Source organism: Patiria miniata, unplaced genomic scaffold, assembly GCF_015706575.1.
Source record: "Patiria miniata isolate m_02_andy unplaced genomic scaffold, ASM1570657v1 HiC_scaffold_1, whole genome shotgun sequence".
Lineage (NCBI taxonomy): Eukaryota > Metazoa > Echinodermata > Asteroidea > Valvatida > Asterinidae > Patiria > Patiria miniata.
This window is the reverse complement of record NW_024037047.1, coordinates 19,987,391-20,002,662: the sequence shown is the minus strand read 5'-3', so window position 1 is coordinate 20,002,662 and position 15,272 is coordinate 19,987,391. Positions and strand designations below refer to the sequence as shown.

Below are 15,272 nucleotides of genomic sequence, written 5' to 3'. Positions count from 1 at the left end.
TAAGGCACGGTAACCAGTCTAGCTGGCCTGCACCCGTTCATGAACATGTAACCAATAGCAAACAAAATTTGGACTGAAAAAATGGTTAATTTGGAGCAGTAGTTGAAAAAAAGTTAGGTTTTTCCAACGCTGGTCGGCTGACAACCGTTGGAAATGTATACAAAAATACCATTTTCTTGAAAACGACTTTACACCAGGTGCCATAATTTTACAAAATGCTTGAGACTATCATTTACCAACATCCTAGTAAGGTATTTCGTAAAAACTTGGTAGTTTTATTTTTCGATGTTTGCAAATGTTGTATATTCCCTTTAAGGCCAAGTGAGACCGAGTCCAAATCTGGCAGTCTAAGGCTATGGCTTTGATTTTTACCATTTGCCTGCCGCAGTGAAAGCCGCAGTCATAGACAATAATACCAGTTTTTTTGCACAATCTTAGTAAATGTGCGACTTAACCACCGTTTTTGTTAAGATGTCAAAATGACAAGTTAAAAAATTTCACTGAAGTTTGGATGGCACTTCAGGTACTACAGGGCAGTGCTATGGTTAACTTGATCTTAATATTCTCTGAATATTGTGCCCGTTTTTCAGCAATTTTGTCACCAGTTACTTTGTCGTTGGTTTGGGAACTTAAGTACTAGGTCCTTAATACAACGATATCAATAAGCATACCTATATAAGCATACCATATCCTGAATGTAAATCCTATTGAAACCGTTGTTCAGCACATTGAGCACAATAGTCGGTTTGGGCCATATTGAATTACAAGAGTGCTAACTTGATGTACAAAGTAATGCCTGATGGGCGCATCCATGTTTGTGCACAAACCTATGGAGACCTAAACATTTTGTACGGCTATTTGCATATATCTGGGTTTGTATTCCATACAGGTGCGTCATCGAAGCCGAAACCGAAACGCACGATCAACAAATGAGCGTTTCATTTTGCTCTACGCAAACAGCGCAACATGTGCGCTACTCCCTCCGCTGCAGATGCTTTTCGCCGTGATGCTCTTTGAACCGTCATGACGCGCTTTACGTAAGTACTCACACGTTGCATTTAGAGTACATTTTTAAATTCAATCTATCTATTCTGATTGTGTTCTACAAACACGCACATAAATTTAAAATGTCTGCACCCAGAGCGGCTTCAAAATGTCTTCGCGCGTAAGAATGAAGAGTTAGCGCTCTTGTAATTTAATATAGCTCTAAAGTTTGGGCAGATTTGGGATTGTGCCTAGCCCTGAAATACCCAGGGAGTTAGGACTACGAGAAAAAGGAAGATGATATACGAGATGATATACCAGCGTTTGGAGAATATTGCAGGAGAACTGGTTCAACCAAAGGATGGAAGTGTAGTCCAGACGAAACTGCACTGGATTGAGCTGGACGTAGAGGATAGGGGAAGGCACTGTGAACCAAACCGGAAAAAGACAATAATCTGATCAAAATACAAGAGCATTTAAAGGGAATGTACAACATTTGCTTTTCCTGCAATTTTCAGAAATAAATGGATTTGGAGAATTAGAACGTTATAGGAAATATTGTTAAACTGATTTGTTTCATGTTTTGGGCTTGTAGATGCTGGAAAAACCAAGAAAACCAATCATGTTCTTGTAGTATGTTTCCCTGACCCCACTTGAGATGAAACGGAGCAATTTGTAGACTTTGGGGAATTGTAAGGTCAGAGAATCAGTCTGGCAGGCTTGTACCTCTTCACATGTGTGTAATCAATTGCAAAGAAAATGCGGAATAACTAAATATGAAAACTTGGTCGCAGTTTTTGAAAATGAGCCAGTTTTCTCCAACGCTGGTCAGCCGACCAGCGTTGGAAAAATACAATTTTTCTTGAAATTGTCAGCACACCAGGAGCCACGATTTTACAGGATGCTTTAGACCGTCAATCCCTAACAATCCAATAAGATTTTTCGTGATAATTTGATCATTTTGTTTTTTGATGTATGCAAATGTTGTATCTTCCCTTTAACCCTCCGACGCAGAAACTAGCCCTTTTGGGGACCCAATTTGGTTAATTACCTTAATAAAAAAAAAAAATTCCAACCAACTCTGGTGATCTTCCATCTAATCCTAGCCAGAGACAGCCACTACGGATATATGCAGTCACCTTTAGTGTGTGACCCCGGGTCAGGCATATCTGAGCCTGACAACCTGGGCTAGCCATATACACGTGCACAAAACAAAGTCACTTGCGGGTAGCCAAGTGCACGACTTGACCACAGACTATGTATACAACATCTGTTTCCTGTCAATGACCTCCTTATTTATAGTCTACAGACATGTCGAGATTGTATACATATAGATACTGTGTTGTGTAGCCTCAAACCAAGGCGCTAAATATCTGGGTCCCCGGAGGGACCCCTTACTGTAAGCGTGTTAGTAAATGTGCTTTCTGCGTCGGAGGGTTAAAGGGAATGTACAACATTTGCTTTTGCTGTAATTTTCAGAAATAAATGGATTTGGAGGATTAGTAGGTTATAGAAAATATTGTTAAACTGACTTGTTTCACGTTTTGGGCTTGTAGACACTGGAAAAACCAAGAAAACCTATCATGTTCTTGTAGTCTTGTTCCCTGACCCCACTTAAAATGAAACAGAGCAATTAATACACTTGGGGAATTGTAGGCTCAGAGAATCAGTCTAGCAGGCATGTACCCCTTCACAGGTGTGTAATCAATTGCAAAGAAAAGTCAGAATAACTAAATATGAAAACTTAGAAACAGTTTTTGAAAAAAAGCCAGTCTCCAACGCTGGTCGGCTGACCAGCGTTGGAAAAATACAATTTTTTCTTGAAAATGTCAGCACACCAGGAGCCACAATTTTACAGGATGCTTTAGACTGTCAATCCCTAACAATCCAATAAGATTTTCGTGATAATTGGATCATTTCGTTTTTTTGATGTATGCAAATGTTGTATCTTCCCTTTAAAGAGGATGATATTTTTATATACCATAGCCTTCTGACAAGGCCATCATGACTCGGGTCCACATTTTCCTACATATATTTGTGTACATCCATAATCTGACTAAGGGACAAAGCCACGGCACAACTCGAGTGGAGACTATACTGTGTGACCTAGCTGTCACTAGGGCTTTGCACTTGTCAGCATACAACTCTAACCATAATCCTGCAATTGCCAGCATGTAAAAATTGGATTCACCCTCAATCCTCCAAAATCATCCCTTATATCTTGAATTTGTTTAGTGGAGGGGTATCCATTGCCTCAATCCTCCAAAATCCTCCAACAACCACTGTAATGGGTTGAGGCAGTGTCGATTACATTCAGTGCCGATGATATCGAGCATAATGCAGGGCTCAACTATGCACGACTGAACATAAACAATGCAGGGTACAGCCTACGAACTGGACACAATGCATCCTCCAAAATCAACCGACCCGTTTTTGCCATTCAGCGTCAATCCTCCAAAATCCTCCAAAAACTGCCTGGAGAAGGACTTTGGAGGATTGGGGAGGGTTAGGGTTAACAATGCAAATAGCAGTAGTCACAGCAGCCTATACGATGTGATGGTTTAAATGCATACATGTAGGAGATGTGATCCCAGGCACGCAGTAAGAACAGGGTTGCTTTGATGGGCATAAATACAAATAAATAAAATTCCTTGAGTCAACTATGGCTTCCTCGCACATGCAGAGACTTCCTGCAAATTGGTTTCTTACATGTACACAAAACCGAAACCCATATGTCGAGACTATTATTTTAGAGAAGTTCTGCATGTAGCACTTTCAAAATCTAGGATAGAAAAGCCCAATTCATATGCTTTCTTTAAGTACAAGAATCATTCAAATCACTCATGTACTTTTCAAGTTACGGAGTTTTAAACACAACCGCCGTTTTAAGGTTCTGTCTACGGATCACAAAACAGTTCAGTGTTCTTTCAGCAAAACAAAAACAAATCACATAGCGATGTGTGTGAATTGTTTTTGTTTTGCTGAAAGAACACTCACCCTTTTTTGTGATCCATGGACAGAACCTTAAAACGGTGGATGTGTTTCAAACTCGTAACTTAAAAAGTACGCAAGTGATTTGAATGATTCTTGTACTAAAAAAAGCTTATAAATTGGGCTTTTCTATCCTACATTTTGAAAGTGCTTCATGCACAACTTCACTAAAACAATGGTCCCGACATTTGGGTTTCGTTTTTTTGACGCACCCTGTATAAACCACAGTTCAGGTAACCTGAGGACTTTGGCCACTTGTCCAGACCAATGACTTGGACAGTGAAACTGTAGCCCCTTGTGCAATGTGGCATTTTGTACACAGTGGCCAGTACCATGAGTACTCTATTATGACTACCTTGGCCCAATTTCATGCAACTGCTATGAAGCAGAAAATACATGTATTGCCAACTGTCACCAATGCAACTAAAATTGCAAATAAAATCCAGTGCAGAAATTTCTGCTGTGAATTGAAAGAAAACAAAACCAATCTAAAAAGAGCATGCATCTGTTGGCAATGTTTACCCATAAGCAATAGTAGGCGTATTAATTGTATTACATTGAGTTTATTCACTGAAAAATCAATAAAACCATTGGGGCAATTCCACGGTTACTCACGTTACATTTTTGATGTACTTTTGAGTTTCCTTTGGCTGTAATAGCCTTACTGAAAAGGTTTAATAACTGTTATCCCCATGGTAGATAGAGTAGACCTAGACCTACCTAAGCACCAAAGATGACATGAAGAAAAATGTGTTAAATCAAGACACACAAAATCGGTTACTCACGTTACATTTTCGTAAAGTGAGTAACCGATTTTGTGCGTCTTGTTTATCACACATAACACATTTTTCTGGATGTCACCTTTGGTGCTTAGGTAGGTCTAGCTCTACTCTATCTACCATGGGGTTAACAGTTATTAAACCTTTTCATTAAGGTTATTACAGCCCAAGGAAACTCAAAAGTACATCAAAAATGTAACATGAGTAACCATGGAATTGCCCATTGAGTGCTCAGGCGTTTTCAGGCGCTACAGTGAGTAAAGCTTCAAAGGCTGAGAAGAATGAAGAAATTAGAAATAGCAAGAAACAAATATTACTGGAATTAACGATTAAAAAGCAAAGGTGATATTTGAATTTCATTTGTTAAGTAAGAAAAAGAAGTAAATGGTTTGAAATAAGCAGTTAAAATTAACAAGGGGGCAGATTTCGCACCCCCTCCTTTTTATAACACATGACAAAAGAAACTATGTGCCATGAATATACAAATTTGATAATAAGCCAGATCAGACAACATAAAAACACAACCCAAAGTTTATGGAGAAAGCCCAATAGTGTGATAATTAAAGAAAACCAAAACCACATCCTGTTTTTTTTTTTTTTCAAGTTAGTGACGTTATCCATGTTGCATACATGTAGATGAAGCTTCCACCACCAAGCACGTAAAAGTTTTTTAAAGGTTTTGCCGCTAGATTAGTGAGGTATTTTAGATATATTTACCGATTCTTTCATTGGTCAAATCTAACCATCCAAATCAAAAACAAACAAAAGAAACCAGTACACAAATTAAAAAAGGCGATCTGTTAGAACAAGTCTGGATTTTCACTTATAAAAAAGTACTTTCATAAATGCAGTACGAAGCCTATTTGTTCTTCATTTTGATACGCAACTCAGTTTGATATGTTTTTATGTATGATAACCATAGTTAAAGCTACCATGTTGCAAAGACAACCATGTTGCAAAGGCTCTCATGTCAATATATTAAACTAGAGATGTTAAAGAGGTTGTGGAATGCTCGGAGACATTTCCGTCATTTTTTGGGTATATGTAGCCTTAGGTGTGATGAAATAAAAACGACTATTGTTTCTGTCATGAAATGAGTACAAAGGGTACTTTTGAGAGCTATTTTTCAGGTCCTGTTTCGACCCGAACGTGCAATTTGTGTAAAAGTCGTCGTAGCGGGCAGCAAACAAAACACAGCAAATCGTGACGTAATAAACAGGACTCGTTTATGCTACTCTGCATCGGGAGTCCTGTTTATTACGTCACGATTTACTGTTTTTTTGTTTGCTGCCCGCAACGATGACTTTTACACAAATTGCAGGTTCAGGTCGAAACAGGCATGACAGGACTTGAAAAACAGCTCTCAAAAGTACCTTTTGTACTCATTTTATGACAGAAGCAATAGTCGTTTTTATTTCATCACACCTTAGGCTACATATACCCGAAAAATGACGGAAATGTCTTCGAGCATTCCACAACCTCTTTAAAGCATATTTATATATACAAAGTAGCAACTAGATTTTGCCACCTCGGATGGTACCAATAGGTGAATTTTGGGGTCCGGGCCCTTGGACTAATGTGGAGAAATATTCAGATAAAATATACAAGACGACAGCCCCCTTCTCTTAGGTTAATTAACAAACATGACAAAAAGAAACTATATTTTGCACAATGAATAGGCCCCCTATACATGTACCGGTACATGGGTGAAAAGGTTGGCTGTTCCTATTGAGTTTCATGGTGTACAATTCTGTTAAAAGATCCATCACTCAAAAGTAGCTCTGGCGACTTGTGACTCATTTTGCTGCATTGGGCCACAAACGAAAGCGAAAGTGAAGAAGTCAACGACAAAGGAGATTTAGTGTGGAGAGGTGTTATTTTCTTGCCTTCAATCCCTGTAACTGAGGTTCAAATCCCAACCAGGGGCCAATTTCACGGTGCTGCTAAGCACAAAAATTTGCTTAGCACGAAAAACGTGTGGTTTATAAAAGCCGGTTACCAGCCAGAACTCCACGTGATGTATATTGCTCGTGATAAGAGCTGTTGTTTGCTTAGCATGAAAATCACGTGGAGTTTTGGCTGGTAACCTGCTTTTATAAGCCAGACCTTTTTTGTGCTAAGCAAAATTTTGTGCTTAGCAGCGCCGTGAAATTGGGCCCTGGTTAACATGTGGCATTGGTTTTCAGTCCCTACCTGATTCTGTGTTTTTCCCTGGAATATCATTCCGGGGCTTTTCCTTCACTTCTAAAAGTATGATTTCCATCCTCATCCATTTCAAAAGACCCCCCACTGGAAATAAGTCAACAGACTTTCATGGGCTATCCTGGTCAATTGCCAAATAAAGTTAACAAATGAATAAAACGTGCCAGTGCACTGTTGAGAAACCTTTGCTTTCATCCATATACCAAGGGAATACTCATAATTGAAACATGAAAGTCAGACACAACAAACCTGGGAAGTTCAGTTCGTCCGGAAAATAGAAAGACGTGTACTCGATGTGCAAGGAGGGCATCTCGCTGGGCAAGAAGAAGGTTTTCTTGTCCGACTGGAGCAAGAATGTCTTGGCCTTGGCGTGCTGACCGGCGCTCTTGCCGACCGCTACGTTGTGGAACTTGAAGTCGCGTATCCTGACCACCATGCTGTGGGACATCAATTTGACCCTTGACCTTGGCCGGGTCGCGGTCTGGCCCTTGGCCTGTGTCGCCTTAGGCGGCTGACCCTGGGGAGCTTTGAACTGCTGGCCTTTGACATCTGGGCGACCTCTGACATGGTCTGAGTCCTGGGGTTTGACCTTTGTGTTGGGCCCGGTTGCTGGTCTGGGTGGAGGTGTTGTATTTCCTGAAAAACGAAATGGATACCGGATAATTAACCCTGACCGCCCTGAATCCTTCAAAATCCTCTTTGCCAAAGTGAAGGAATTTGGAGGATCGAGGTTACATGGCAAAAGTGTGTTACTGATTTTGTAGGATGCACTTTGTCAGGGTCTTGGGCTGGACCTTGTGTTGTTTTTGCTCAGCCATGCATAAATATAGGCCTGGATTATGCTTGAAATCCTCGGTACTGCTCCAGGCAGACGCTGGCCAAGCCTCAACATATTGACAGTCACTGCCGCAGGATTTGGCAGGATTCAGGCAGTGGTCACCACTCCATGGAACATATTCAATAAACAATGGAGGAATTTGCAGGATTGAGGCTATATGCTATTTTTCCATGAGGCCAATTGGAGGATTTTGCAGGATTGAGGCTACATCCTGGCAAAAAGGCCTAGATAGTTAGGGTTAAACTGGACATTAAAGTAATTTTACTACACATTTCTCAACTTACAATGTAAAGGGAAAATACAACATTTGCAAACATCAAAAAATAAAAGTACCAAATCATTTTGAAATACCTTGCTGGACTGTTAGTGAATGACAGTGTAAAGCATCCTGTAAAATCATGGCACCTGGTATACTGTCATTTTCAAGAAACGTGGTATTTTTGTATCAATTTCCAACGCTGATCGGCCGACCAGCGTTGGAAAAAACTGGCTTTTTTTCAAATACTGGCCCCAGTTGACCATCGCACTTGTTTGCAATCGATTACACACCTATGAACGGGTACAAGCCAGCTAGACTGGTTCCCTGACCTTACAATTCCCTAATGTATGTAAACTGCTCTGTTTCTTCCCCAATGTATGTAAACTGCTCTGTTTCTTCTTAAATGGAGTCAGGGAACCAGACTACAGGAAAATGATTGTTTTTCTTGGTTTTTATAGCATTTTCGAACTCAAAACCTCAAAAAAGTCAGTGTAACTATATTTGCTATATATTTCCAACCCCCCAATTCCATCCATTTCTGAAAATTACAGCAAAAGCAAATGATGTATATTCCCTTTAACTGAACATACCTTTTGGTTACTTTGCCACTGCCCATGATGTGCCAAATTTGGGGTCAAATTACAATTTTTCCTGATCACATTTTTGCTAATTACCTTTATTTGAGCTCTGGCCTGGGACCTTGTGTTGTCCCTTGCCCGCTGACTGCTTTGCGATGTGGTCGGCTGCGTACTTGTACTGTTGTTTCAGGTGCGCTAGTAGCGTGTGGATCCACTTGTCCGAGGTGCGCATGGAGTCGTCGTAAAATTCCCAGTGCTCCCTACTGCTGCCTGTGAACAGGATCGCAATATTGAGAGAGGTCACACAAAACCTCAATAACACCCTAACAGTGTTGTCGTCGAGTCCATCACAAGTCCTCACAAGTCCATTAACTCTTTCAGTGCCAAAGTCGTACATTTACGAGGTATATTTGTTAGTTCGAAATTGCCAATCTCGTTCATGTAGGAGGTAATGTTCGTACTTAAAATTGCCAAACCTCGTACATGTACGAGGTAGAGTAAGCATGTTATCACAAGGGGGCTCTCTCGCTCTTTCTAATAATATCACTTTCATTCAGGTACGACCTGTATTTGTTTGTTTCATTCGAGTTCTTGCGAGAGGGTGCAGCACTGACACTCGTATTTTCTGCAAAAAGTGCAGAATTCCCCTGTGTGCAGGACAGTGTTTCAGGGTGTATCACTATGTACGTGACTACTATTGACTTTCCAATGTACCAAGGATATACCAGAGAGCAACAACAACAAATTGAGTGAGTAAAACGTTTTTCCTTTTTTTTTAACAGAATTTTGAACCATTAAAAAAACGCTCGAAGTTGGGCACTTTAGGGTTAAACTTTTCAAATTTCGCGGGCACTGAAAGAGTTAAAAGTCAGCAAGTCATCTAAAGAATTATTAAGTAAGATTTGAGGCTTGGCATGGTGGAGATACTAAATAATGAATGGTTTGCGGAAACACCATGTGGGAATAGAGGATGGCTCTGAAAAGAACCAGAGGTATAAACTCGACGTTCCAGTCAGTATGCTCTGACCGTCTTCAGGAGAGTGCCTAAACTCTAAGAAAGTACATACTTAAGAGACTGATGGGTCTCCTATACCCTAGGTCCTCCCTCTACTGACACTGCAACCCTACTGTTCCACTTCAGTGGGCACCAAGCTTGCTCTAGGATCCCGTCTACTTGGCATCCTCACAGGATGCAACTTCACACTTCATTAATTTCGCTTTTGCTACTGAAGTATATGTATGTACTTTCTTCATGTTCTTAGAGTTTAGGCACTCTCCTGAAGACAGTCAGAGCATACTGACCAGAACGTTGAGTTTATACCTCTGGTTCTTTTCAGAACCATCCTCTTAGTTGAGAAATTATTCGCACATGGTGTTTCCGCAAACCTTTCATTATAAAGAAATATTGTTATCATTTGTTCAACCCCTGTCACACTCACTTGTGACAGGACTTGTGAAAGAACTTGTGATGGGCATTTGATGGAATCGACGACAAACTCAACATTATTCATGCCAGATACATGCCAACACAGTGCAATCAGTGTCAGTCATTAAAGTTTATACACCACCTGAATAAATCCCCGTCATCTGATTGGCGGATCGTTGATCACATGTCATTGAATTATTCGTACCAATGCACGGCGTGCGCGTGGAGCGCAGCGCACAGTGCAATGGAAGTACTATTGCACTGTGATTAGAAGTACCATTGCACTGTCACTGCACATGTTGTCGATGGTGGCGCTGTGGTGTTTAAATTGGCAATACAAGTTCTGAACTTATTGAACTGTTTGAGTTCTAAACTTATGGAAAAGTTTGAAATTGAGAAAAATTGAATATGATAACTCTGAACTCGTCAAACTTGTAAACAATTTTTAACTTGAATAAATTGGCTATTAAAAGTCAACCAATCAGATGACGAGGATTTATTCAGGTGTTATATAAAACAAATAATGAATGTTTCACGCTCGTGCAATGGAAAGAACAATTTCATGAGGTGACAGATGAAATGTTCCATTCCACTTGGCTTCGCCTCGTGGAATGGAACATTTCATCTGTCACCTCATGAAATTATTCTTACCATTGCACTCACAAACATTCATTTTTTGTATACTGTACTGTGGAAACTTGTTGTCTTTGGCTATCAACATTAGTCGTAAACACGAATGCAAGTACAAGATACGTGTAGCTACCTTGGCTTCCAAGAAACGTTGAATTATTAACCAATGACGGAAGAAGGTTTGGCTCATGAATATGCATGTGGTGTAATAATAAGACTTACTCGCTGTGTGAAAAGGGTAGTAGTCCAGTGAGAACCCATGTAGACCGATCTGCATGGCTCCGTTCTCCACGCGCCGCTTGAATTTTTCTGGAAATATAGAAACAAAACTTCACATCCACATGCCATAATGACTAACCGAAATTATGTGGCCTGCCCTTAAAGCAAGAGCTTTGGTTGTGTCCGATTAACTTGGCTACAGGCTAGGACTATATTTCAATAATAATGCAGAGTGACAATATTGTTTTGATACCTGACAATACTGAATTATGTTGTCAAAATACAGTTCTGTTGGAATTGCTCCTGTTCAATGTTGAGTTCTGTTGAATTCAGAGGACAGTTAGGGTTAGAGTTTAATCATATGCCATGCAACATGTCAAATGAAAACAACACAATCATGACAATGCTACATACCGGTACATCAAATACAAACCTATTAAATGCTACATACATGTACATAAACATGGTTAACTGTGTGACAACTCTGTTTTGACTGTGCAAACGGGACCCACATACATGTACATGTGCATACATGTATATACATGTATATGTCCATGTGCATGTACATGAACATGTTCATGTGCATACATGTGTGTACATGTACATGTACATACATGTACTGTACATGGTATAATGGACCTTATTCAAGAGGTAGCCATTTTTGTTGAGTTCCCTCAATATACTGCATAAATTGTTAACTGTTCAATGGGATGGCCCCAGACTATTTATGCTTGCAGCCTTATTTTACTGTCCTTTTTTTTTAATCTGGCTTAAAACATGTTTAATTACAAATGTTAATTTAGTAATTGAAGCATTCTTGAATTAATTAGTAATTTACTTGCTTTGAAGTTCCAAAAATGAAGATTTTACCTCACTTTCAATTCAATATGGCCGACTCGTGAATAAGGCCCATTACGTTCGTGCACATACATGTACATGTGTGCAGAAGCTCTTGTGCATCTACAACATGTACAGAACTACCTGTACAGAACATGTACAGAACAACATGTACAGAACAACATGTACAGAACAACATGTACAGAACAACATGTACAGAACAACATGTACAGAACAACATGTACAGAACTACATGTACAGAACAACATGTACAGAACAACATGTACAGAACAACATGTACAGAACAACATGTACAGAACTACATGTACAGAACAACATGTACAGAACAACATGTACAGAACAACATGTACAGAACAACATGTACAGAACTACATGTACAGAACTACATGTACAGAACAACATGTACAGAACAACATGTACAGAACAACATGTACAGAACTACATGTACAGAACAACATGTACAGAACTACATGTACAGAACATGTACAGAACAACATGTACAGAACTACATGTACAGAACAACATGTACAGAACTGCATGTACAGAACTACATGTACAGAACAACATGTACAGAACTACATGTACAGAACAACATGTACAGAACTACATGTACAGAACATATACAGAACAACATGTACAGAACAACATGTACAGAACAACATGTACAGAACAACATGTACAGAACTACATGTACAGAACAACATACAGAACTACATGTACAGAACAACATGTACAAATGTACAGAACAACATGTACAGAACTACCGGTACATAGTTCATATGGACTGACTTCTGTTCAAATCTACACAACTGAAGGGTTAAAGGTCTAGTACCTGCACTACATGGGTTAAAGTACATTCACAAACACACAATTCAATATTATGTACGAACAATAAGATACAAGTAGTCAGGTCCATCACAAGTTGGGTCATAACTAATAGGGCTGTCCCAAATACACCGAATAGTTGAATATTCGATCATCAACCAAATATTCAAATAGCTTTTTGCCGGTTTAAATATTCAGGAAAAAATACGCACATACACATGCGACTGTTATGTTATTTTATCATAAAGTTACGGCGTTTTATTGTCAGGTGCAATTTTTGTTTTTGTCGACTGCAACTTATTTGTTGGCAGCGGTTCATTGTTCACATCCTTTTAGCAGATTAAAGCCCTTTTACAGTCATTCTGCAAAACACTCTGCAGTGCTCTATATCGATCGCCAACTAAATCTTAAAGAGGTTGTGGAATGCTCGAAGACATTTCCGTCATTTTTTGGGTAAATGTAGCCTAAGGTGTGATGAAATAAAAACGACTATTGTTTCTGTCATGAAATGAGTACAAAGGTTACTTTTGAGAGCTATTTTTCAGGTCCTGTTTCGACCCGAACGTGCAATTTGTGTAAAAGTCGTCGTTGCGGGCAGCAAACAAAACATAGTAAATTGTGACGTAATAAACAGGACTCCCGATGCAGCGTAGTATAAACGAGTCCTGTTTATTACGTCACGATTTACTATGTTTTGTTTGCTGCCCGCAACGACGACTTTTACACAAATTGCACGTTCGGGTCGAAACAGGCATGACAGGACTTGAAAAACAGCTCTCAAAAAACTTTTGTACTCATTTCATGACAGACACAATAGTCGTTTTTATTTCATCACACCTTAGGCTACATTTACCCGAAAAATGACGGAAATGTCTTCGAGCATTCCACAACCTCTTTAACTGGCACACTCTTCGTGCAACTAGTAACCAGCGCAGCACACAGTTGCAGCTGGCAGTTCCGAATATCCAAATATTCGGTCAAACGTAGTTTTGAGTAATCGAATACTAAATTATTTGAAAGTGAACAGCCCTACTCTCCAAAGAAAACAACTCATGTTTACTATCATGACATCACAGTGCCCATGCACATATTGGTAATGCACTCAACACACATGAAACACTAATGACACACAACATGCACATGCTTTGTGTATACCTTCCGTGTCTGCATTAAGGTCACCAGTGTGGGTTAGAAATGGTGTAAAGGTGAAAAATAAAATAAAATGGAAAAATTTAGGAAAATTTTGTTAAAATGACCAGCATATTGTTCTAATGGCTGAAATTCACAGAATTTTCAAAATGTATTTCAACAGGCAATATACAAACTTTACTTAACAAATGAGGATGCTGTAACTAATAAGATGAGATTTGAAGGTTTGCATGTTGGAAAGATACCAAGACAAGATAAGTTTGCGGTAGCAGCATGTGAATGAATCTCTTTTGTGAGTATGCGTGGTTCTGAAAAGAACCAGAGGGACTCAACATTTCAAACAGTATGCTCTGCCCGTCGTCAGGAGAATCTAATAACTAATAACTTTTGTTGGTTCATAAATGTACATTTGGGCAATTCCACGGTTACTCACGTTACATTATTGATGTACTTTTGAGTTTCCTTGGGCTATAATTACCTTACTGAAAAGGTTTAACAACTGTTATCCCCATGGTAGATAGAGTAGACCTAGACCTACCTAAGCACCAAAGATGACATCCAGCAAAATGAGTTATGTATGATAAACAAGACGCACAAAATCGGTTACTCACGTTACGAAAATGTAACATGAGTAACCGTGGAATTGCCCATTTGAAGTTAATGATGTGAGTTTATATGTCAGTTAATCAAAACATAACTCTTTGCAATGTTTAATCTTTGCATATAAATTATTCTGGAAATTCAATAAACTGACATTAATTTCCAAATTTGTGCATCTCACATTCACATCGTTACTGCATCCTCATTCACTTAAAAATTGTATGGCCTATTGGTTTATACACATCTCTTTTATTACTGAATCTGCAAGCAACATTGCAATTAGTGCACTTTCAACAACATGTTGGGAATTTGCGTTGCACTAGCGCACAGACACGCACTTTGACCCCTCATGAGTGCACCAATACAACACACAATGCTGTCACAATCTCCAGCCGTAATAAAATTTACGAGTGAAAGAATGTCGTAAATTTTTATTTCCTCTGTCCTTACTTTCAGACTTTGATCTGCTTGAATTCACTTGCACGTGTACTTGAAAAAGTACGCTAGCTTTGTTTAGTGCACATGACGGCATCTTTTTTACATGAACTAAGGGGACCAGCACAATTGTAGATTTTTTTATGTTGGCCATTAAAAGAGGTCAGGCGCAGTCTGTCCAACTTTACATGCCTGCTACATACAAGCAGAAAACCAGATGTCAAATTACACACACAGGGGAAATTTATTCACAGAAAAGGGGTCCTGGTTCGTTACTTGAAGTCCCTGACCTTGACACGTCCAAAAAGTTTGAGCACATTTTTGGGGGTGTTTCCATAAGGTTCGAATAGCAAATTTTCACACATGGTTCTGGGGCCAGAGAGAAAGCCAGAGCTGGAGATACAGCCAAAATTTCAAAAATGGTCATGTGGTTCTGCGGCTAGAAAGGAAGTCAATGCTGATATAGGAAGCCAAAGCTGATAGGAAGCCAACATTTCAG

At 39.4% G+C, this 15,272-nt stretch overlaps 1 protein-coding gene across 2 annotated transcripts in view; it reads right to left on the bottom strand.

Annotated features, from left to right (window-relative positions):
- Positions 1-15,272, bottom strand: part of LOC119724988 (UHRF1-binding protein 1-like) — a 46,576-nt gene that overhangs the window by 16,728 nt on the left and 14,576 nt on the right. For both annotated transcript variants that reach the window (XM_038196356.1, XM_038196363.1), the window contains exons 9-12: positions 10,910-10,996; positions 8,728-8,901; positions 7,206-7,592; positions 1,303-1,409 (exon numbers count right to left, since the gene is read on the bottom strand). In XM_038196356.1, the coding sequence (XP_038052284.1) occupies positions 1,303-1,409; positions 7,206-7,592; positions 8,728-8,901; positions 10,910-10,996 (755 nt within the window). The remainder of the gene's footprint in view (positions 1-1,302; positions 1,410-7,205; positions 7,593-8,727; positions 8,902-10,909; positions 10,997-15,272) is intronic.